Raw genomic sequence first — 22,691 nt, 5'->3', positions numbered from 1 at the left:
AGGAACTATTTTCTGTCTACCAAACTAAACCCGCCCGGACGCCATTAATGTTTAAGATCCCATGTTGTCAGAAGCACAAGCCTCTGAGTGGATGCACACTTCCTTCTGCATAGTTTTCTGAGTGACATGATGGTGGGTGTAGTTTGGTAGGTAGAAAATAGTTTTATGTGAAACTGCTCACAACAAAGTCTGGGGATTATCTTGAATTTCTTTTACACAGAATAAAAAACCCACAAACTTTTGGCTTTTGTCTTTAATGGGAAAGGGTACAATCGGCATTCAGTTCCGTGTCAGCTCTGCAGTAAACATGAGTATTTATCAGTTCCAGCTCTGATTGGCAATGATGTAAATGTGACCTCCGGTTGGACACGCTAATGTTTGCTCCTTTTTGGCAGAAGGAATGGAAGCTTGTGACCCTTTTCTCACACATGTCCTGCTTGGTTTGACTCAGTGTGGCAGCCCAGCACAGCAGAATTTGCAAACGCCTGAGGAAACGCCTTTAACTGATGAAGTGCCTGCCTTTAGTGTGTCTCAACAGTGGATAAACACTTTATTTTATATAATTCTTTTCAATAATAGTCCCCCATTATTGTTTTTTTCTAAAAGCTTTTCATATAAAGTAGCAAAATCATGAAATGTTGTTTTAATCAGCAGTAACTTAACTATGGATAAGGTAAATACCTGAAAGAGAAAAGGGACTCAGGAGAGAAACTGTCAAAATGTGTAAAATTAAATGAGATGCTGGACCCAAAAATGTATGCAGGGTGAGGCAGAAATAGTTCAGAATGTGTTTTAATAAGAAACAGTATACAAAAAGCTTGCTTGAAAGGGCGGCATGCCAAACTAGAGTACAAAAAAACAAATAAATCAAACAAGGAACAAAATTAAAAAAAAAAAAAGAAGAAGAAAATAAATCCAAAGTCCAACAAACAGAACAAAGGTCAGAAACAGAGGACAATGAACTGATGTGGAAACAGAAACTAAAGGACTAAATAGACAAAGAACTAATCAGACACAGGTGAAACAAATGGTAATCAAAAGGGGCGGGAAAAGGACAAAGACGGGAAGTGAAGACACACGAGGCAGGACCAGGACTGCAAAATAAAACAGGAAATAACCAGATAAACTTCAAGACCGGGACGGACACTACACTTCAAACCACAGAGATTCAGTTAGAAGCTACAAAAGTAGTGAGAGCTAAACACACAGAGACTTTTAGAAACATCTCTCTCTGCTGTCCTGCACAGATATAAGTTGAAGCTTATCCACATTTAAAAAACTTGCATATACATGCTACTTTTGGTGTAAAATGTTATTGAGTAACTGGGTCATGATTTCTGGAAGGAGGCGTCCCTGTTGAGTTTTTCACCAAAGCTGAGTGTCATCTAGTTCCATTATACTGAAGAGAAGGCAGACATCTCTACAGCTGATATCTCCAAAGCTCTGCAACTCACGCCAAAACAAACTAGATGGATGAATAGCACTACAGGTAAGTGGAAAAATATGCATTATTGATTTTGGGGTGAACTGTCCCTTTAAGAGAGACTGCAGACTTTAAATCAAGTCGTCCCTGTTCGGCACATCTGGACAGTGACACAGCATGTTTTTCTTTCCACTCTGGATATTGTTTATGTGAAGAGCTGAATCCCGGCTCTACTTCCTGTGTCTTCATTTATCTGCGCTCTGTTTAACAACCTTAACTCCCCCCCCTCCCCCTTCCCGATCCACCCTCACCCCCCGCCCTGACCTCCTCTCTCCCGCCCCCGCAGATATTGTGGGCACTGCCCGTCCGGACGAGAAGGCGATCATGACCTACGTCTCTAGCTTCTACCACGCCTTCTCAGGCGCCCAGAAGGTATCCTGGATGCAGCATCTCCTCCTCCTCCTCCTTCCTCCTCCTCCTCCTCCTCTTCCTCACCCCTCTCCTCCCTGTCGTGTTTCTCCTAACAGTGCCCTTCTCTTTCTGCAGTGCACCACGCCCCCCTGCAGGGGTCACTCTCCTTCACTTTCCGCATGGTTCACGCCACCAAATGCATGATGGGACGACAAACACCACTTGTTCTTAGAGGCAGCGAGCACAAGCGCCTCTCCAGTCTACCTCGTTGCCACGGCGCCGCAGGCCGCCACGCTTACCCCTGATTAGGGTTTTGTTCCGCTGAGCAGGAGCCGAGCGGAGTGGGAGGTGCGGCGGAGTTTGTCTGATAAATGAGGATGATTGTCTGTGATGAAAGCGGCGGTTGCTGACGGAGGGAAACAAATTAGCCTGAAGTGTGGCATGGCGGGGGAGATGTAACCGTTTAAATGGATGGTTGTGTTCAGCCTCGAGAGCGACAGCTTAAATGGAGGGTGGAAGAATGAATGAAATTAAAACCGGCACTTCAAAGTCAAGCAGAAAGCTGTCTTTTAATTTTAATGGATACGAGCTGTCTGGCTTAAGTGGGGAGTCTGTTTCCTTGTTTCCCTGCGAGAAAGAAGTGTTGTATCAGACTTTATCTGCTGGATAATGGAGGATTGTCTGTTAGTTTGACAGCTACAGTACAGAAAACATTAAAGAGGAAACTATAAAGAATAAAGATGATGCAATAATGTAAATCATGCATTCCCAAACTATTTCATCTTAGGACCCATAACAGAAATTTAGTGTCTCCCCAGGACCCAAACTTGCAGAAATACATCATGAGTTGCCAACAATTAAGTGAATACTCAATTATTAATCGATTATTTATTTAATCAGCAGCTGTTTTGATAATCGATCAAACAATTTGAGTATTTTTTAAAGAAAAAAAGGTCCAAATTCTCTGATTTCAGCTTCTTAAATGTGAATATTTTCTGGTTTCTTTACGCTTCTCTGACGGTTAACTGAATATCTAAGACATTTACGTCCTCTTGGACTGGATCGACATTTTTCAACATTTTCTTATCATTATGGACCAAACAACTAATTGATTAATGGAAAAAATGATCAACAGATTGATCAATAATGAAAATAATTGTGACAAGAAAGATCTGAAAAATATGTTTGGACCTATTTTTCAACTGACAAGATTGTGACAGGATTATTTAATTGATTAATTGTTTTGAATCATTCACTGGGTCATTAAGTGTATTCATTAAAGCAGACACTTGAAAGTACATTCCCTAGAAACTAATTACTTTATATGCAGTAATTGGTAAAGTAATTTAATTACTTTTGAGAGAAGTAACTGTATTTTTTGCCCATGTCCCATCTGTTTAACATGGAGGGGATTTATGACCTATACTGCAACCAGCCACCAGGGGGCGATCGAGATGTTTTTGCTTCACTTTTAGGGAGCAGTTATGTCGTTTATCTTTGCATATGTCAGTGATTCAGAAACTCTATGACAAGAGCAGTGCAGCTGTTCTGGAGACTTGTGGTCAACCGCATCTTAAGTTAAGTAAGGCACTTCAGTTTTTCCTTTAATTTGTCTGCACCTTGAAGTGTAGCCCTGACTCTGACCATAACTCTGTGGCTCCTCTTGGACAGTCAGGGGAGGAAGCGAAGCATCTCAAAGCAGCAGAAGTTATATAAGAGCCAGGTTCATGTGAGAGGCCCAGCAGCAGAGAGAGAGTTTCAACACAGCTGTGTTTAAGCAACTCACATCAAAAATGTCTGTGTTTATAACTGGAGAGAGTGCAGAGGTGTGGTGTGTGAAACTACAGCTGGACTCTGGGTTGCATCATAGAATCTCAGAGCAGTGGGACAAGGCATGGCTGGTTTTTAAATTAATCTGGACTAAGTTTAGTTACAAAATACGATGAAATGCAAAGTTCAAATAGTTATCCCTCCTTCAAAAATTAATGATATCATCGGATTGTAACTTTGGCCTCGGTTTGACTCGTTTAATCCTCCATATTTTACAGTAACTGGCAGATATTTGATACCAAATCTCTGGTTGTATTTTTGTTAGAGGCACTTGGCTTCAAGGTGTGAATTCCATATTTAATTTATTATAACTGCATGTTGAGTTGAGTCTGAGCTGCTTAAACTGTACATACATATTAATACAGTTTAAAAAATAATGTTTAAAACTATATTTTCACTTCGTTAGCTCTCTTCCCACCTTAATATTTTATAGGCAAAATTAACCCACGAGAACCCGTCTTTAATGCAACCTGTTGGTAGACTGGAGACGACTTGTGCCCTCGCTGTTGCCTCCTCTTGTGATTACGCCCCCTGCTGGCCCTTTTGTCTCTGCACTCTTTTACTTTTGTGCATTTTTCTCCTCTCTGTCCTCTCTCCCCTCCTCCTCTGTTCCCTGGGCAGATATCATTAGCACCTTGAGGCCAGATGAGAAGGCCGTCATGACTTATGTGTCGTGTTACTACCACGCGTTCTCAGGCAAGCAGAAGGTGAGAAATTAAATGAACAAAAAATAAAAAAAAAAAAGAAAGAAAGAAAGGAAAATCTCCAAAACAATAACCGGATACCTGCCAAAGTGGTTGGCAGAGAATTAATGATTTGCTTTTTGCCAACAATCATTTTTTGGCTGCTTACATGTGGAACCATAATTGGACTCTGTGTACACTGTATGAAACCAAAAATGACCATATCAGGCAATACAACACCTGAGGTACTTATTTTTTAAAGGTTGAGCGATTCCTGTTGTTTGTATTTAATTTTTCTTCGTTTATCAGCAATTCTACTGACAGTCGACAATTATTTCACATATTTTTGGTGCTGAGTATTGGTTTTTAATAACACAATAGTCAATATTTTTATATTAACCGTGGATCATATGAGTATGTGTGATGTGAGAGGGGTTGTGATAAACCCACAGAGACTTTGTCACCTGACTTTGCCGCTCTATAATTAGAGTTTTAGCATCTTTCAGCTCATTGTTTTTGATTGGCGGCTCATTATTTTCGAAACCCCAATAGTCTAAAAAATGTCCCACTGGGCTGAAAGCCAATTATCCTGAATCCTGATTGCTCGGAGGGTCCATCGCTCCAAAAAATATCGCAAATTATTAATTATCGCAAAATAAACCCAGACAGGGTGATGCAGTCCTGTACATTGTCCTGCTTATTACACGTCTACTTACCAAAAAAAAGCAATAATTTGACACTAAATATTAATTTAAAGTATACAGAGCAACGTATTTATAGCAACAGTCTGTTATTCAGAACTAACAGATCATAGACTGCTGTAATCGACCAATCAGAATAATAACAAAACTGTGTAATGATAATTAATATCTAACATGTCTGATTTTTTTGGAACAGTTCCGAATGAGTTTTTAATCAGCCCACATCTGACAACTCGATGTGTTTTAATGTAACTAAGGTAAAACGCTCCCTTACATTTTTATTTCCAACATTTGGAATTTGTCTGCATTAGTAAAATTGTTTGGTGTGAGGCTGAAAACTTGGGCTATTTAGGGCAAAAGCCTTGCTGATTCGGCACCATGGACAGGGCCAGCAGTCAGTGAACTAACAACTGTACTGAGTTCGTGTATTTTTGGAGCAATGGGCCCTTATTTTCGGGAGAGTGGACCAGTGGGAAAAAAAGGACATTTTTTTTTACTTTAGGCGTTGCAGAATAATGGGCTGACGGATCAGTCGGTAGGCCCTTCTGGTTTCACGGTTCTCCCGTTTATGGTAACTATTTTGGTGCACTCTCGCCACTCTTGTATTCTTGTTTCCAGCATCAGTGCAAACCTGTTTTCAGCAAAAAAGCTCAAATATACCCATTGTACACCACCTGCCACCAGCTGGTCGACAGAATTTAAAATGTAGCAGCAAAAGAGGCAGTTAATTCTCTCGTTAGTTGGTGGAGACCAAAAACAGAGCTAATAGAGAGTGAATATTGGACCTACATGTGGCAGGTGGACACAAATATAATTCCAAATGAGTGGAAATGTTGCTCCATAACTGCTGGATGTGTCAATAAGTGACTGTTAGCTCACAATATCAACTTTATAAAGTATAATATATAAATGCTGTGTTTACAGCAGCCCATCTTCACCAGAAAAACAAGACTGAGGTTTCATTGGCAATCAGCCTATTCTGTTGTTTAGGTATGAAGACATGTTAATTTACATGTGGCCAAGAATCTGTTAATGCAGGTTAAGCATATTTTAAAAAAAAAATGTACAATATATTATGTCAGTGAAAGATTTTTTGCAAGAATGTGCAGAGTATTCACTAGGGAATGTGCCAAAGTTCTCAGCATGAAGTAAAAGAATATTTTAATGTGCAAGATAGTAAGTCAAAGAAAAAATTGTGTGTTAATTTAGTGTTTTTATTCAGTTGGTGTATGTAACCTGTTTTTAAAACCTTAAGCAGCCCAACAAACACATATTTACATGCTGACGTCTCATCTCCAAACAGACCTGGTGAACTCTTTCTTTTTATTTGCCTCGCAGTGTTATGACTTCGTACATTTTTTATTGTGGGCGGCCCCGGTGGGAACCAGAACCCTCAGTCATTCCGAACCTCCTTATCTGCCATCTTTCAGCGGCGTATTGATCCCTGATAAAGAAGTCAACCTTTCTCCTCCCTGCCAACATAACATTCTTACACCCTCAGAGGAATACGTTATGCCAAAGACACGCCAGACTCTCTGCAGAGAATAACGGAGACTTATCACACACACACACAGGATATCCGCTAAGTCTCCTGTACTTAAAATCTTTATTAGGATCCACTGCTTAATGGAGCTCCTGAACCTCCCGAGGAGTCCGGAAACCACTGCTGGCTGTCTGGCTCACAGTTTTAACAGCACTGGCACTGATTTCACACAGAAACACTTACTCTTCCTGTCTGACACCTCAGAGTGAGTGCACCCTCCAGGGCAGCATCACTCCAGCTTCTCCTCGCTTAAACTGTACACAGAGAGGGTCGGTGTTAGCTCCAGTTTGTGCCTCTTATGTATCTTCTTTACAGTCCAAAGTTAAATATCTGATGTTCTGAAGACTTTTCTGTCCATCTGGATCACAAAATGTTGTCTGTGTTGCATCATAAAAATGATAAATCTGTGTTATAAAATGTAACTGTGTTCCCTGAGCCAAGCAAAGGTAGTCAGAGATTACATATCTCCTTCCTTGTAATAGCAGATAACGTTGAAGTCACTGAGATCACGTCCTTGGTGATATTTCTGGGATTACGGGATGGTTTAATGAGCTTTATACTCTATAATTACAAATATTTTCCACATGTTGGCGGTTTTTAAGCTGATTCTGGTATTTTAACACTAAATTTCTTGACATTTGTCTGTTTTTAGGGGGATATACAATGAATTAGTTAAAATAAAGTAAAGAGATTTACTGTTTTCCACCAGGATTAGATATCCTCTGCTGTGGAGAAAGCTTTGAGCCCCGGCATGAAAGACAGTTATTTCTCTTAGTGGTTGGTGGAGACCAAAACCAGAGCTAAAAGAGAGTGAATGTTGGACTCGTAGCTTCATAGCTGGGTAACATAGTTGAGTGTTTAGCAGCTAAAGAGCCGGATATTTCCATCAGGTGTTGTTATGAACTAAAAAGAGAATAAATATTGGACTTAAATCTGGCAGGTGGACACAAATACGACCTGTTAGCTAACACATTCATTCTTCAAGCAGTTATTTCAGGAAACTACATAAAAACGAAATTTTTTTTCCCCCAGAAAATTGTATGAGGATGGAGTTTAAGCCCTCAGGCATTTAAATCACAGCCCTGGATAAATATACATGAGAATATAACTTTTTTATTTTGTTGCTGCTTCATACAGACCAAGCCAGGAGACTTGACCTCCTGTCTACCATCTTTATTTGAGAAGATGGATATAAAGAAGTTTATTTATTGTGCAGCAGACAGAACTTAATATGTTGTTAAAAGGCTATTACAAACTTTTACCACAGACATAACACATTTGTACATATACAGTAAATACACTTAAAGGTACCATACATACATCATAATAATAATAATGATGTTAGTCTTTATTTATATAGTGCCTTTAAAACCAGAGTTACAAGATGTTTCCCAAATTAAAAACACAGAAAAATATGGTATAAATGCAATTTGGTCAAAAAAGAAATTCAGAAAAATAAACCACGATTTTAGAGTTTATCATATGCAGAAAACGTGGAGATAGGAAACCAAGATATTAAAAGGACAAGATTAAAATATTTCAAATATAAGCAGAATTTACAAGCAACACAGTGATCAATTATGTATTTTGATCATCTTGATGTAGACATTTCGAGTTTTTTAAAGATCATCAGTGAGTTCTGTGATTAAATCTTTATGGTGATACATGAGAGAATCAAACTGGAGCTACGTCCTCGTTGACCTCATAGATCAACAGCTGGATAGTTTTTGCCTTGATCAATCCTTCCAGCGTCCCCTCTCTGTTACCTCTGATGTCAGGACAAAGTAATTCATAAAAGCCGCCCTGGCTGTCAGCGCTCTGGGTAAACAGGCCCAGCGTGCACACATTTTGCTCACAGAAGCGCGACCTGCACATCCTGGCTCTCCTTTTAAGGCAGCTCGCCTGCTGCCCCCCCGCTGCCGGAGCATGTCTCCGACCGAGCCAAGTTTCCCCCGTGATCTTCTGACAAAAGAGGACTGGAAGCCCGTCCTCCTGAGTGGGATGCCAGTCTCTGAGCTATGAAATGTGGTGGGAGGGAGATTCGAGCCTGTCTTTGTGTGTCTGTGCTCTCTAAAAGGACACTGCTGTGAGGTTACGCTGCCTCTTAAATCAACTCATTACCATGTCAAGCCTTTTAGAGGGGAAATCGATGACCAGGGTTTGGTTTGATTCATGATTGTCGCAGATGGATTCTTCAATTTTTTATATTATCTCATGCACTTTACCTTCAACTCTCTAAAACACTGCTGGAAACTTTTATTTCCGACTTAATGTTGGTCAGAAAGCAGCACATGTGCGCTTCACAAGCAGAAGATGTGGCAGGAAGTAGCTAACTGATAAAATAATGCTAGAAATCTTGTCGTTAAATGAACCATAGATGAATGAAAAAGGTCTGAAAATATTACTTATGATTGAAAGGAGCCAAGCTCATAGTTTCCACTGATTTTTGTCTGTCCTGAAAAAGTGTCTTGGCGTCTCCTCCTCCTCTTCAATCACCATAAATTCAGCTATTGGAAATCGATAACGGTGCTGTTTGGGTTGATTCATGACGGTCACAGATGGATTTCTTTCATTTTTAATATCAACTGAGGCACTTTACCCTCAGCACTAAAATAAAAACTTTTCTTTCCAACTGAATGTTGGTCATGGACAAAATCATGCAAGAAATGAACCACAGATGGATGAAACAGTATTAAAATATTACAGAAAGAAAGGAGCCAAATATTGACAGGAGCCGACACAAACTGTTGAGTTTCAATAAAACGATTAGGGCTGCAACAAACAATTATTTTCACAGTTGATTAATCTGTTGATTATTTTCTTAATTAATCGATTAATAGCTGTTTGTTTTAAAATGTCAGAACATGGTGAAAAAATGTCAATCAGTGTTTCCCAAAGCCCAAGATGACGTCCTCATATGTCGTGTTTCACTCACAGCCCAATAATATTCAATTTACTGTCATAGAGGAGCAAAGAAACCAGACAATATTAACTTTTAGGATGCTGGAGTCAGAATTTTGACATTTTTCTTAAAAAAAAAAAACAATTAATCGGTTTTCAAAATAGTTGGCAATGAATTTAATAATCAGTTAATAATGATTTAATTGTTGCAGCTCTAAAAACGATATAGCTAACATTAATATGCGAGACAGAGTTAACGTTAGGCTAGCTAGCTACAGAGTTGCCAGTGCTAACATCAAATTTACACTCGCTAACAAGCTGCTAGCGTGGCTCATAGTTTCCTGTCCCAAAAAATGTGTGTTCCTCGTCAGTCACCATAAATGCAGGTATTGTCTTATGACCAAATATTTAATTTTTAAGGGACTGTTACAGTAACTGTGAACTTTTTTTTGAGTAAATATGGTCACTAAGGAGCTGCAAGCAGCCTACAATGAAATACTTTATTAGCTTAGAGCAAAGCATCCTAAAAGAAATCGTTATGGCAGCGCTACTCAACTTGTGAGTGGCTCTCCCTCCACTTTCTAATTCACAGTGAAAATAAACTGATTTTTTTCGGAAAAGGACAGGTACCTCATTTTTGTGTGACAGGATAAATCAGACTGTCAGTAAGAGATAAGGCTGTTCAGGCTGTGCAAAGTGCAGGAGGATCAGACGGTGAGATCTGCAGGGGAAGATGACTGAGAGCTCAAGACGAGCAAAAGTTGCACAGAAGAGAGAGATGAGGACAATTCTGATCCCATAAATGTTTATTTTACTGAGAGCGCTCGTCCTTCTGTCCTTGGAAGGAGCAGTTTATAAAATGTTGTATAAACTCTTTAAAATCACCAAAACATTTACAGCTAAAGTGCAGCTGCACTTATTAAATGCAGTAAAATATCTGATTTATCTGTTGACCCTTGCACCAAAAAAGTTAGCTAATTTGAAAATGGTCCTTTTCATGTGTATTCATTTTATCTGATAAATAGTGTCATAAGTAATGTTTGTTTATTAACTGGCCCCTGGTCTCCTGTCATTTTGAAAAAGTGGCCCCCGGGGAAATAAAAAAAAAAAGAGTTGCAGAAAACCACGTAATCATGGTTTTCTGCAACTCATTTTTAAAGCATCCTTAGATGAAAATTTAAGGTCAAACTTAAAACCAAAGTGGTTTTATGTAACCAGGACCCCTGAAAGGGTTAGAAGAAAAATCAGAGAGGTTGTGAGATGATTAATGTGTTTCGTTTATAGTTAGGCAGAAGTTTTTTTCTGAAATATTGGGGAGTTTTACATCTTTGAGCCACAAAAAAAGTAATTTAAATGAAACTATGTAAGAGGTTTAGAGGTGAAAATGTTTTTGTTGTTGCATTTCTGCATATCTTCCACACTTTGTGCATGTTGCTTACATTTCTCTCGACATTTCCTCTTGTTTTCCTGACCACATTTACACATCTTGAACCCGACGGGTTAACTGACTACATGTTGTCATGGAAACTGCCTCTCTCATGCATTGCCAGTCCAGAGATGAAGACTGACAGGGCAAGTTGAGGAAGTGTTGTGTCATGGATGAGCCCTTCTTTTTTTCCCCACTGGGCTGTTTTTACTCCCACAGGAGCTCTCCATCTCCCTGCTGTCTGTATGTAGGTTGAGAGGCTAAAATAACACACCGTACTGTACCTGCTGTTCTATAAAAAGACAGTGCTGCAGAGAGGAAGGTGCCCCCACACCTGATGACAGGTTCAGTATGATGGGACGTCCTTGTTAAAGCTCTCTGAGTCGTCACTGTCGCTCTCCAGAGTCCCTTCTGCTGGAAACAGACATTAGATTAATAATCTCAGGTGATCTTCAGGTGACATTCGCAGAGCAGCACACAGGTCCAGACAGACAGACGGAGAGATAACATCGCACAGGGGCTCTCCTGTCTCCACACGCTTGCAGTATTGTTGCTGATCCATTGCTTCATTCCCCAAAATGACTCATTTGGGAAATCTTGGAGTGCGTGTGTAGGCAGCGGAGACGGATTAAATGGCAGAAATAAATGTGAATGTAAAAATGATCCATGATAAGTAGATGCTGTACATTCGATTTTCTACTTCTAGTAAGTATTAGCAGCAAAATGTACTTAAAGTATCAAAAGTAAGAGTACATGCTCTGCTGAAAAAGGCCCCATGACTGATTGATTATTATATACGTTATTATCAGATTGTTAATTCTATTGGATCAGTGTGTAAGTAGCATGTAAGTATTATTGATGGCACTACTTAATATGCAGTTTGGCTCAGTGTCTGTCAACCAAGTCTTAAATTAAGATAAGAAGAGTCTAAAACGGGATTACAGAAGAAAATCATAAAAAACTTAAGGTTCCCTATCATTCACCATATCTATATTAGGAAATCCTAAATAGTAAATCCAACATCATTAATCAACGTTTATGTCTGTTACCTACCTACTTTCCTCATCTCTAGAATTAAACAACTTTTTAAACAACTAACAGTTGTTTTTTTAAAATCATTATTGAAATATATACTGAGAAATTCATTGAATCAGGCAAAAAATGGAGCAAAAACAACTAAACTATAAGATCGGTGAGTTGGAGGTGTTGTTAATATCTGTACAAAAATCCAAAAATGTTCTTTTTGGTAAACGCTAGCAAGATTAAAAAAACAAAACAAAATCGAGCTAAGATAGCGGACACAGTCTCCACCATGTCCGTCATTCATTGTGTAAAAGTGATAAAAGAACAGCCTTAAGGACAAGTTGGCAACACTACCATTAGCTTGTGCTAGCTAACACTGTTAGTTACTGTCAGTCAACACAAGGGGTGGGTATTTCTAGCCAAAATGCTGTTTGATATTCACTGGGCACAATTCAACAACTCTTTAAATATCTGGGCCAGTAATAATGCAAGAGTGGTAGTATCGCATTATTTCCAGATGCCAGTAAAACAAGGGAAAATAGATTTTAAAAGACAGCGATAGTCACATGAACTATTCAATTTTTTTATAATTTAATGACTATTCGAATATTTGAAAATCATGACCCATTCCTAGTTAACACTACTGCTAGCTGCTGTTTGCTGACACTACTGTTGGCCAAGACTGCAAATAGCTACTGTTAGCCACCACTACAGTTAGCTACACTTAGCTAACACTGCAAATAGCTACTTTTAGCCAAGTTAAGTTACGGTTACCTAACACTACAGTTAGCTTCTGTTTGTTAACAGTACATGTAGCTACCGTTAGTAAGTTAGCTGCCACTAGAACAGTTTAACAATTATCTGAAAGTCACAGTAGTTTATTTGAGATTTTGGGAAGTTAGTGTTAGTGTGCCATTTCCAAACTTAGGTCAGGATTAGAAACACTGTCTTTGGAACTGGTTTCCTAAATCAGGTCCTAACGCTTATTATAATGGTTACCAAACAGTTCAGATATGATCTGCAAGTTAGACACAAAGGCAGGCTGAAATGAAGTGTAATGAGCTGGCAATACCAGGCCGCCTCAAAGGGTCACAAGAAAAATCTGAGACATTGTTAAATGATTAGTGTGTTCGAAAAGAAGAAAAAAAAGTTTTGAGACACAAATTAGTTTCATTTTTTGGAAACTGGAATGACCATTGCTTTTTTTCCCCAAAATGTTGGAGAGTTTTACGACTTTGAGGCCATGAAAAGTTATTTAAACTGAACTATCTCAGAAATTTAGAGGTGAAAATGTTTTTGTTGGAACTGTATTCGGAAAAAGGAGTCTGTGCTTTAACAATGGGATTCTCAGTGGAGTACTAAACCCAAAATCCAGTGAACATATTCCAAAAAACTCAGTTAAGGAGGACAAAATAGTCACATATCACATGTTTATTTGACATCTGAAATGTGACCAAAGGCCCAAACCAAACACTGATTTTCATCTCAAGTCAAAAAGGTTGAAGGTTTCTGGTTTAGAAATATTTTATTAGAGTAGTGAAGTAAAAAGTACAATATTTCGCTCTAAAATGTAGTGAAGTAGAAATATAAGCTAAATATTTATATAAAGTACACACAGAATACCTCAAAATGTTTTATTTAAGTACAGTACTTGTACAAATGTCCTTGTTTATATTCCATCACTTAATATATGTCACTTCAACTCTATAGAGATCACAGTAAATGTTCAGTATCTATATGACTGAACACTCAGCTGTGGGTCTCACTCTGTTTCTGTCCGTCCTCCAGGCAGAGACAGCGGCCAACAGGATCTGCAAGGTGCTGGCTGTCAACCAAGAGAATGAGCAGCTGATGGAGGACTATGAGAAGCTGGCCAGTGATGTGAGCACACCCCCCCCTCCATTTTTCTTTTCCTATAATTGTCCAGCGCCTCCTTCTTCCCTTCTATCTCCCTGTTCTCCTTTAAAAGCTGCTCCCAGCCTCCCCGGGGGTGTTTGTGCTCCGTGCAGGTGCAGGTCAGGACCACAAACAGGGCAGATCGAGACAAAAAGACAGACAGGAAAACATTTGAAAAGTGTTCTGCTGGTAATTTTTGTAAGACTGTGTTTTAGCTCATGATCAACAAATTTTATTTTGGGGTTTTCAACAGTTTGTTGAACAAAACAAGATATTTTATCATGACAGACTGGGTTAGAAAATTGATTTTTACTTTAAGTATTTTCTGAAATTTTATAGACCAAACAAAAAGATCTATCAGTTAATCAATAAATGTAATCAATAAGAGTAAAACAGGTTTTAGTCTTGATTTTTTTTTTTACAAACCATTTAACAGCCACTGTTTTGAAAAGACATCTGTGTGGTGCATTCGAGTGCCTTTGAGAAGCTCAGACCACTGAATATTCCAGAATTAGCATTTAAAACATGTAAAAACACAAGTTTGATCCTTCAAATCTGATATAAAATGTTCTGTATTCTTCTTTTGCTGACACACATGAATCATATCCACTTTACCTCTTTTATTTCCTACTTATTTTTCCTTTTATTTGCATGATTCTCCTTTTTCTTTTCCTTGAATGTCACTTGTTTCTCTTCCATCCCTTTTCTTGTATTCTCACCCTTCACATACACACACACACTTGCACACACCACCATCCACACCCCAGCTGTTGGAGTGGATCCGTCGCACCATCCCCTGGCTGGAGAACCGCATGCCGGAGAACACCATGCAGGCCATGCAGCAGAAGCTGGAGGACTTCAGAGATTACCGCCGCCTCCACAAGCCGCCCAAAGTGCAGGAGAAGTGCCAGCTGGAGATCAACTTCAACACCCTGCAGACCAAGCTGAGGCTCAGCAACAGGCCCGCCTTCATGCCCTCCGAGGGGAAAATGGTCTCGGTAGGTCACAGAAACTCACACCGAAACTCTTAAAGAAAAGTTTTGAGATCCAAACCTCCTCTGCGCATGACTAAGAAACGTTTCTGGTGGTCATCGAGTTACCTCAGCTCACATGAATCATGTCGGCAACGATGCCAGGGAACATTTGAACCCATTTTTAAGTTGTGTCTCATTTGGTTACTTGCTTGTTTTGAAATGTCGAATTTAAAATCTACAGTACCAAATATGGCAGAGAGAAGTCCTGTTCAACAAGCGGCCCGCAGGCCAGATATGGTACTTTTTAATTTTTCTATGGCTGACGAGAGCCTGCCATCAAATCAGGCTGGTATGGCTACTTGAAGACATCCGAAGGAAATTCTTGAACTCTAACATGTATAAAGAAACAGTGCCTAATAGAATAACAATAGAAGCGGATAAGTTAAGTACAAAAATAGCTAAGTGGAACAAGTAGTAATGGGAGTTACACTGAAAATAACATTGACAGTTGTTTTAAGAGGTAGTACAAAAGTTGTATTACACCAGAAAATGAAAGTAAGATAGTACATGATGTTGAATTTACTAGGACGTGATAACATTTAAAGAAAGTAAAAGTGGAAGTAATATTGCTCAGTGCACATTGAATATAAGATAAGATAAGATAAGAAATTTGCAGTGTTGCAGCAGCAAAATGGATAGTAAAATAGGAAGAAGCATCAATAAAATAATAAATGTGGAAACAACAATAGGAATTATTAGAAAAAATAGGAAACAGGAAATATAAACAATAGGAAATTAAAACAATATGAACAATAGGAAATATAAAAACAGGAAAAATAGACTGTGATCTGAACCAATATGATATTTCTTGGATCTTTTTAAAGCCTGTAAGTGCTGTGATTGGCTGCAGTTGGATTACACCTGCATTATTACCTGCCGTTCGCTCAGTCTCAGCCTCATGTTCGACATAACAACAAGCTTCTCAAAGCTAAAGAGATGTAAAGTTAATGTTGAAACCTGACAATTCCAGAGTGAATGAACAGACGAATTTATTTATTTTTCCAGCTGTAAGAAATAATAAACTGGTGTGTTTTATTGTGCAACAGTGGGTGTAATTTAAAAAAAACAAAACAAATCCCCTGACTGCAGTTCCCTTCAGCTCTATTGTATGAAGAGTTTTAAGTGTCTTTTGGCTTCAGTGTCTTTTGTTCTTGATTTATTTTCCTTAAAACCTTAGAAAGACCAATCAGAATCGAGTATTAATAAGACTTCATAGTCTTCCTCAGGAGATGATGGGGAGTTAAAACTGAGCTAAAAGAAGAGTGAACAGTTAATTTGCATTCATCCGTTGGACAGAAACACGACTCCAGATGAACGATAATGTTGCTCCGTCACTGCTGGATGTTTAAATAATTATCTGTTTGCCAAGAAATTCACTGTATCAACTTAAAAGGGGGGTGATATATGGACGTGTTCAGCAGCTTGCTCCCAAAAATCTGATAAACTTAACTTTTTTTAAACTTTAGTGATCATGCATGTATGCACGACAGTAAACACTGTCTAAATCCTGGTAAAATATGAGTGGCTGGTAGATTTGAGACACAAATTTAAACATTTATTTGTCCCATTTTTAAACAGTAATTTTCCACCGTCCATGTTTGACAGTCCTGAAAGGTCTGTTGTTAAAAACTGACATCATATACTTGTACAATAAAATATGAGAGCACAGAAAAACCACCAGCTTTGCTTACAGAACAGATGAATCTGTTCTTATGTTTGTGAGAATTAATTCTCAAGTATTCTCCTTTCCCTCGTGCAGGACATTAACAACGCGTGGGGAAATCTAGAGGGAGCAGAGAAAGGATATGAAGAGTGGCTCCTTAATGAGATCCGCAGGCTGGAAAGACTCGATCACCTGGCAGAGAAATTCCGCCAGAAAGCGGCGATCCACGAAGCCTGGACTGAAGGTACCGAGTGTTAGAAATGTTCAGTATGTGGATATAAAGATCTATAAAGCTGGATGCTAGTGAAGCAAAAGAGAAATTAGAGCCTGTAAACATTTTAGGGATGTTAGATGTTGCATTTTAACAAGCCAATTGTCCTTAATGAGAAATGTCATTGTTGAGAGATTTGAGATGCTTTTCTTAAATCTTTTTTTATTCTCTGTGTCTCCCCCTGCAGGTAAGGAGGACATGCTGCAGAAGCGTGACTACGAGACGGCCTCTCTGTCGGAGATCAAGGCCCTGCTGAAGAAACACGAGGCCTTCGAGAGCGACCTGGCTGCGCATCAGGACCGCGTGGAGCAGATCGCCGCCATCGCACAGGAGTTAAAGTAAGAGAGGATGAACAAGAGCAGGGCCTGATGGGAAAAAGATTGAGCTGATGTCTTCTGTTGATCAATAACAGATACGTATTGGCTTAGACAATATTTAATGCCCCCTGAGAGACAATTTGTGGTGCAGCAGAGCACATATAGACACATTAAACGCACATCAAACAAAACAACAAGTCTAAGATCATCTGTAGCAGCATCATAAATATCTTCACAGTCACAGGCAGCCATTAAAGTGCATGTCAGTAACTGTATAACAACAATTAGCACAGAATAAATACTGAGTATATTTTCCTAAGGTAACCATGGCTACCGCGTCTCGTTTAATTGGGTTATTGCTTTGGGGATAAAGTAATTGAATAAAATAGTTAATTGAGGTATCTTTACCTCCGTCAGATACAGGTGGTGGAGGTCAGCCTGCTGTTGCTCCATGATTTTCCGACAGGAATTCACATTTTTTCCTAATTTGTTTCTGAGGGTGATTCTGGAGTGTCCACACCGGCACAGATTTGTAAAATAGAGTAGAGAGAGAATTTTGTTCCTAATGTTAAAGTTCAGTTTAGTTTTCTAAGAAAGTAAATGTGCTATCGGTTTTTCTTAAAAAGAGCATCAGCACATCAGTCTCAGGAGAGCTTGTTATCAATAATAAGACCAGGATACTTGGCCTAGAATTTATACCACAGTATTGTTCTTTTAATTGTTTTTATTGCGATGGTATTATATCACAGTATTGCAAAAATAGTAAGGGATGCTCCACTCGAAAACATTTTTTTCTTTTCACTTTGGCATTGTAAGGGGAAACAAGACTTTAAAAATAGAAGTGTTTATTGACTCTAAATAAGAATAAAAATGAGGTGTACTTGAGTTTTGGGAGGAGTAGCCTGCGTCGTAATGTGATTCATTCTCAGAGTTAGTCAAGAGCTGGATTATCTCAACAGCATTTATTTGGCAGGAAAACTAATCCTACTACACCCCCCCCCCCCCTCCAGCCTGTTCACAGATATTAGCTGCGGCCCTGCAACATGCCAACTTCAACAGACTGACCTGCAAATACACAGTAAAGCAACATAAAAATAGCAAAACTTACAGCTTCCAAGTTTGAAGTCAGCACAGAGGCCCCGTCTTTAAGATAGCAGTAGTAAAAAGTGGTAAACTTAGCGCACACGCAAGAGTTCTCCAGTTGTTGTTGGGACATTTCCATCGTAAGTGGAGTTATTTCCCAAGGATCGTGGGAAAAATGTTAGATGAAGACTTTTGTGTCTGTTCTTGCAACTAACGATAGAGGAACTGGGATGCTTTGCTCGTAATGTTACCTTCCATAGCTTCATTTTATGCAGTCTGTGATTCTGTATGTTTTTGATATCAAAACAAAAAAGCAGCAACGGTGACAGTTTCTGTTTTCTTTCTTTTGTTTCCCGTTTTTTATTATCCAGACATTAACAGCCAGTGGTTCATTTTCTGATTTATTTATTTTTTATTTTATTTTAAAACGAAAATCTAAACTTTCTGCAAAAAATAATCTCCCTGAAAATCAGTTTATGGTTGTAAAATCTACAATGTTGCTCACAGATACATGTCACTTCTTCTGTCAGCTCAAAAAGGGAGTCTGTGATACTTATGAGAATCTCTGCAGCACTTTTCTAATTGGTCTAACTCACAGTGTTGCAAACAACCCGGTGTTACAACACTCCCTGGTTTCCCCTACTTATACTCACCACCACCACCAGGGTTCGAATTACACAGTGGGTTTTCGGGGGAGTCTTGCTTTGCGGTGCACGCCACTACTAAAACATGTCACGTGCACATGCATGCATTCTACTGTTACTTCTACAGACAGTTAATACTGTCATTAACATGTAATAAATGCTGCATAACAACAATATAAGGCTACTGTTCACAATCAAAGAATAATCAGAGAAAAATAAAGCTGAACATCTGTTAATAATTGTTTAGTAACTACATTTTAACTACATATAAAGAGACTTATTGCAAGGTTTAAGGGAAATTAAAAAAGAAAATATAATAAAAGAAAGTATAGTCTGTAACACTGTAAATGAACAGTGTTTTAGAGCTCCACCTAAATGTCTCAGAGTAAACTAGTTAGAGCTACATCCAGGACACGATTGACTTATTGATTATTGTCTCTTTGCAGCTTCAGTGACCCTGATCTTACATGGATGTATTGTTTACCTCTCTGCCTCACATTGTTGTTTTTATGGTGATCTCAAATAGTTTTCAGTTATTTATTACTTTCAGAATATTCATCATGAACATCAAAAGTCTCTCTCTTGAACTTGGGTTCACCTCATTTGATGAAACAATGAAAAAGTGAACAGAACAGAAAAAAAACACAAACCTAATGAGTGACTCTAAGAGGTCCTTCAGGGGCTTATAAAAACATTTCATACCGTAAAAAAAGGCAAAAATAAAATAACAAACAAACGCAGCAGGATCATAAAGGCATTAAAGTGCATCTAAAGAAAGACGGTGTTAAAAAAAAACCCAAAACAGCCAAGTGATTAATGTCAGTGGAAACTGCTGTGATGCAGATAATTATAATGAATCTCTTGTTCCCTCGTCTGTTTGTGCTCCAGTGAGCTGGACTACTACGACTCCCCCAGTGTAAACGCTCGCTGCCAGAGGATTTGCGACCAGTGGGACGCGCTGGGAGCTCTGACCCAGAAACGCAGTGAGGCTTTGCAGGTGAGGCCGCTTAATAAGAGACTCTGGGCTAACCCTGAGAGAATTAAAAAATAAAGTGAGGAGTCTGAGGAACCTCTAACCTCTAAAACCACTCACTTTGTTATCCCTCTTTTTTAAGTTCCCGCTGTCCTTCTCTGAGCTGCTTAGAGCAGAAATAATGACATGAAAGTATCTCCTTCACAGTGGGAGGCTGTGGAGAGATTTTCAGGATTCCTGCCGTCCTTCAAAAAAAACTTTAAAGTGTGGAGATTTTGGATTTTTATTTGTAAAAAAAATATGACCCCAAATCCATCTATGGGCCATGCCACAGCCCTCTGGAGGATCATGAATAAAACGAAGCCTCCGTAAATTCTTGAATTTCATCCGCCAAGACTTTGAAGGTCAGTAAAAAGCCTGTGGATTTGTGCGGTAAAAACCTTCTTTTTTTTATGCTCAACAGAGAACCGAGAAGCTGCTTGAAACCATCGACCAATTGTACCTTGAGTTTGCCAAAAGAGCGGCTCCATTCAACAACTGGATGGAGGGCGCCATGGAGGACCTGCAGGACACCTTTATTGTCCACACCATCGAAGAAATCCAGGTGAGCGCGGAGACGACTGACGGGGAGGAACGGTGGAGACTTTATTTACCCAAGAATCAATAAAAGCAGTAACATGCATCATGTACACCAGGGGTCCTCATCTGATTTTTATACAAGGTCAGAGGTCTGGAATGATTGGCGGCAACAAAATAAAATTTAATCAACGTCGCCATGACAACGCTGTCAACAATAGGGAAATACACAATAAGCCACTTTAATAATACCTTGTATTTAAATTAAAACCCATCAATCTGGGGACTGAGTCACTGTGCAGCTACACAGAATGTTCAGCATCACTAATAATATGTTGATCAATAGAAAAATTATTTAAAAATAGAAAATGCTACACTTCATAATGTGCTGTGGTCATAACACAAGATATATACTGTAGACTTTACGTACAGTTACAGTATGTAAATAAAAATATGTCACTGAGAATTTAAAGCAAAAGGGAGAATGCTTTTATTTGTTTTCTTGCTTGATTTTCAAAATAATGGTCATTTTAGAAAGAAACAAAAAGGAAAATAACACGAAACATTAACGGCCATTAATACCAAATTTAACACAGAACCAAATATGAGTACAATAAAAAAAAAATTAAGTGTTTCCTAATAATTGTATAAATAGTCTCGTATTTTATAGAAATATCAAAATATGAAAATCAAATCAAAATATCTGGAAAGCATGCAGCCTCCCATGCTTTGCATTTATATCATTTTATTATTGATGTTTTTTTAATGAATCGATACCAAATGAGTTGCTTGAGAATGTTGAAATAATCCATATTAAAGATATGAAACAACAGAACAACTAAGAAAATGTGCAGTAAATTTCTGAATAGTGCCAAACTGAAGAAGTTATCTATGTATCTAACTAGATTTGTGCTTTGCTGCAGCTGTCTCTTCTCTAAAACTTCAAGAGCTAAAGCTATAATACTTCACAAAATGTTGATTCTTATCGTTTGTGTTTTGGTGTATCTTATTACACTGAGATTATATATTATACTGAGCAGAAACCAGACTGTCTCTGCCTCATTTTCTAAAGCCTTTATTGTTGTTTTTGTGGTTTAGACTTTAATTGTATGTGTGTTGTTGTGTTGTGTGTCAGGGATTAAGCACAGCCCACGAGCAGTTCAAAGCCACACTGCCAGAGGCTGACAAGGAGCGCCAGGCCATCCTGGGCATCCACAACGAGATTGCCAAGATCGTGCAGACCTATCATGTGAACATGGCTGGCACCAACCCCTACACCACCATCAACCCACAGGAGATCAACGCCAAATGGGACAAGGTAATAAAAATCACTCATGAGCAAGAAAATACAGACAACAAGATGGTTTTTAATCTTTATTTATCCAAAGAGGATCTGCAGTTCCAGTCTGCGCCGTACAGCCGCAGTCCTCAGGCTATAAAAGCCTGTAAATGTTTCCACTATCCAGCCAGAAAGACTCCTAATGAGAGATTTAGATTAATGCGAAAAGGAAAATTAAGTTTTGGCTGAGGCATGAATGTAGTATAACAGGAGACAACCTGGAAAACTAAAGAGCACACGGTGCAGGAACAATTTGTTTTGTTTTCAGTCCTTTCAAGTCCTCTCACATAATAAATCAGAGGTATTTGAAATGAGAAAGAAAGAAAAGAAAGCAAAGCAAAAGAGACTAAAGACAGTGTGAAAAAAAAATCAATATACAGCTATGTAAACAAAACAGACGGTGAATCTCAGCCCCCCCAATGTTCTCTTATATCCTGAATGGAAAAGTTCCATATTTTAGCAAACACACACGTTCGCTTTCTTTGAGAAGATTGACACCACTCACATGTCTGAACACTGGATATGAGCACAAACACTGCAAACGGGGGAATCTGGCTCTGGTTGCCCGGCAACTGGTCCTTCTCAAGAAATATCCCGCCACAAATAATCCCCTGGAAAATGGCAAATTATTGTTTATTATAATTTTGTTTTTGAACAGATTACATAAACAAGAGATTTAGCAAACTTTAAAAGAGGGAGACAGGTGGATTTGGTACCTTTTCCACAATGTGCAACATATATTACATATATTATATTGTAGAATGACTATTGATGGTTTCAAAATATTAACACAGTGAGATTTTTGATGAATAATCATCATCACAATATCCAAAATATAAGACGATATATGAGACAATCTGTAATCTCACATCATCATATCAATATAATATTATAATATTGCCAAGGCTCACCAATTCCTCCTGCCTCCAGTCATTATGCTAAGCTAAGTTAGCC

At 38.7% G+C, this 22,691-nt stretch overlaps 1 protein-coding gene across 5 annotated transcripts in view; it reads left to right on the top strand.

Moving 5' to 3' along the window:
• The window catches only part of actn1 (actinin, alpha 1), a 91,478-nt gene that overhangs the window by 56,014 nt on the left and 12,773 nt on the right, over positions 1–22,691 (top strand). For 3 of the 5 annotated variants that reach the window (XM_084742176.1, XM_084742174.1, XM_084742172.1), the window contains exons 8-15: positions 1,770–1,855; positions 13,730–13,822; positions 14,605–14,835; positions 16,631–16,778; positions 16,993–17,143; positions 19,738–19,846; positions 20,286–20,426; positions 21,534–21,716. In XM_084742176.1, coding sequence (XP_084598302.1) covers positions 1,770–1,855; positions 13,730–13,822; positions 14,605–14,835; positions 16,631–16,778; positions 16,993–17,143; positions 19,738–19,846; positions 20,286–20,426; positions 21,534–21,716 — 1,142 coding nt within the window. Of the gene's footprint in view, positions 1–1,769; positions 1,856–4,285; positions 4,372–13,729; positions 13,823–14,604; positions 14,836–16,630; positions 16,779–16,992; positions 17,144–19,737; positions 19,847–20,285; positions 20,427–21,533; positions 21,717–22,691 lie in introns of all 5 variants that reach the window. The other 2 variants (XM_084742175.1, XM_084742173.1) reach the window with 1 other exon arrangement.

The sequence above is a fragment of the Lutjanus erythropterus genome, chromosome 18, assembly GCF_056507025.1.
Source record: "Lutjanus erythropterus isolate fLutEry1 chromosome 18, fLutEry1.hap2, whole genome shotgun sequence".
Lineage (NCBI taxonomy): Eukaryota > Metazoa > Chordata > Actinopteri > Lutjaniformes > Lutjanidae > Lutjanus > Lutjanus erythropterus.
This window is presented reverse-complemented; position numbering and strand designations above follow the sequence as displayed.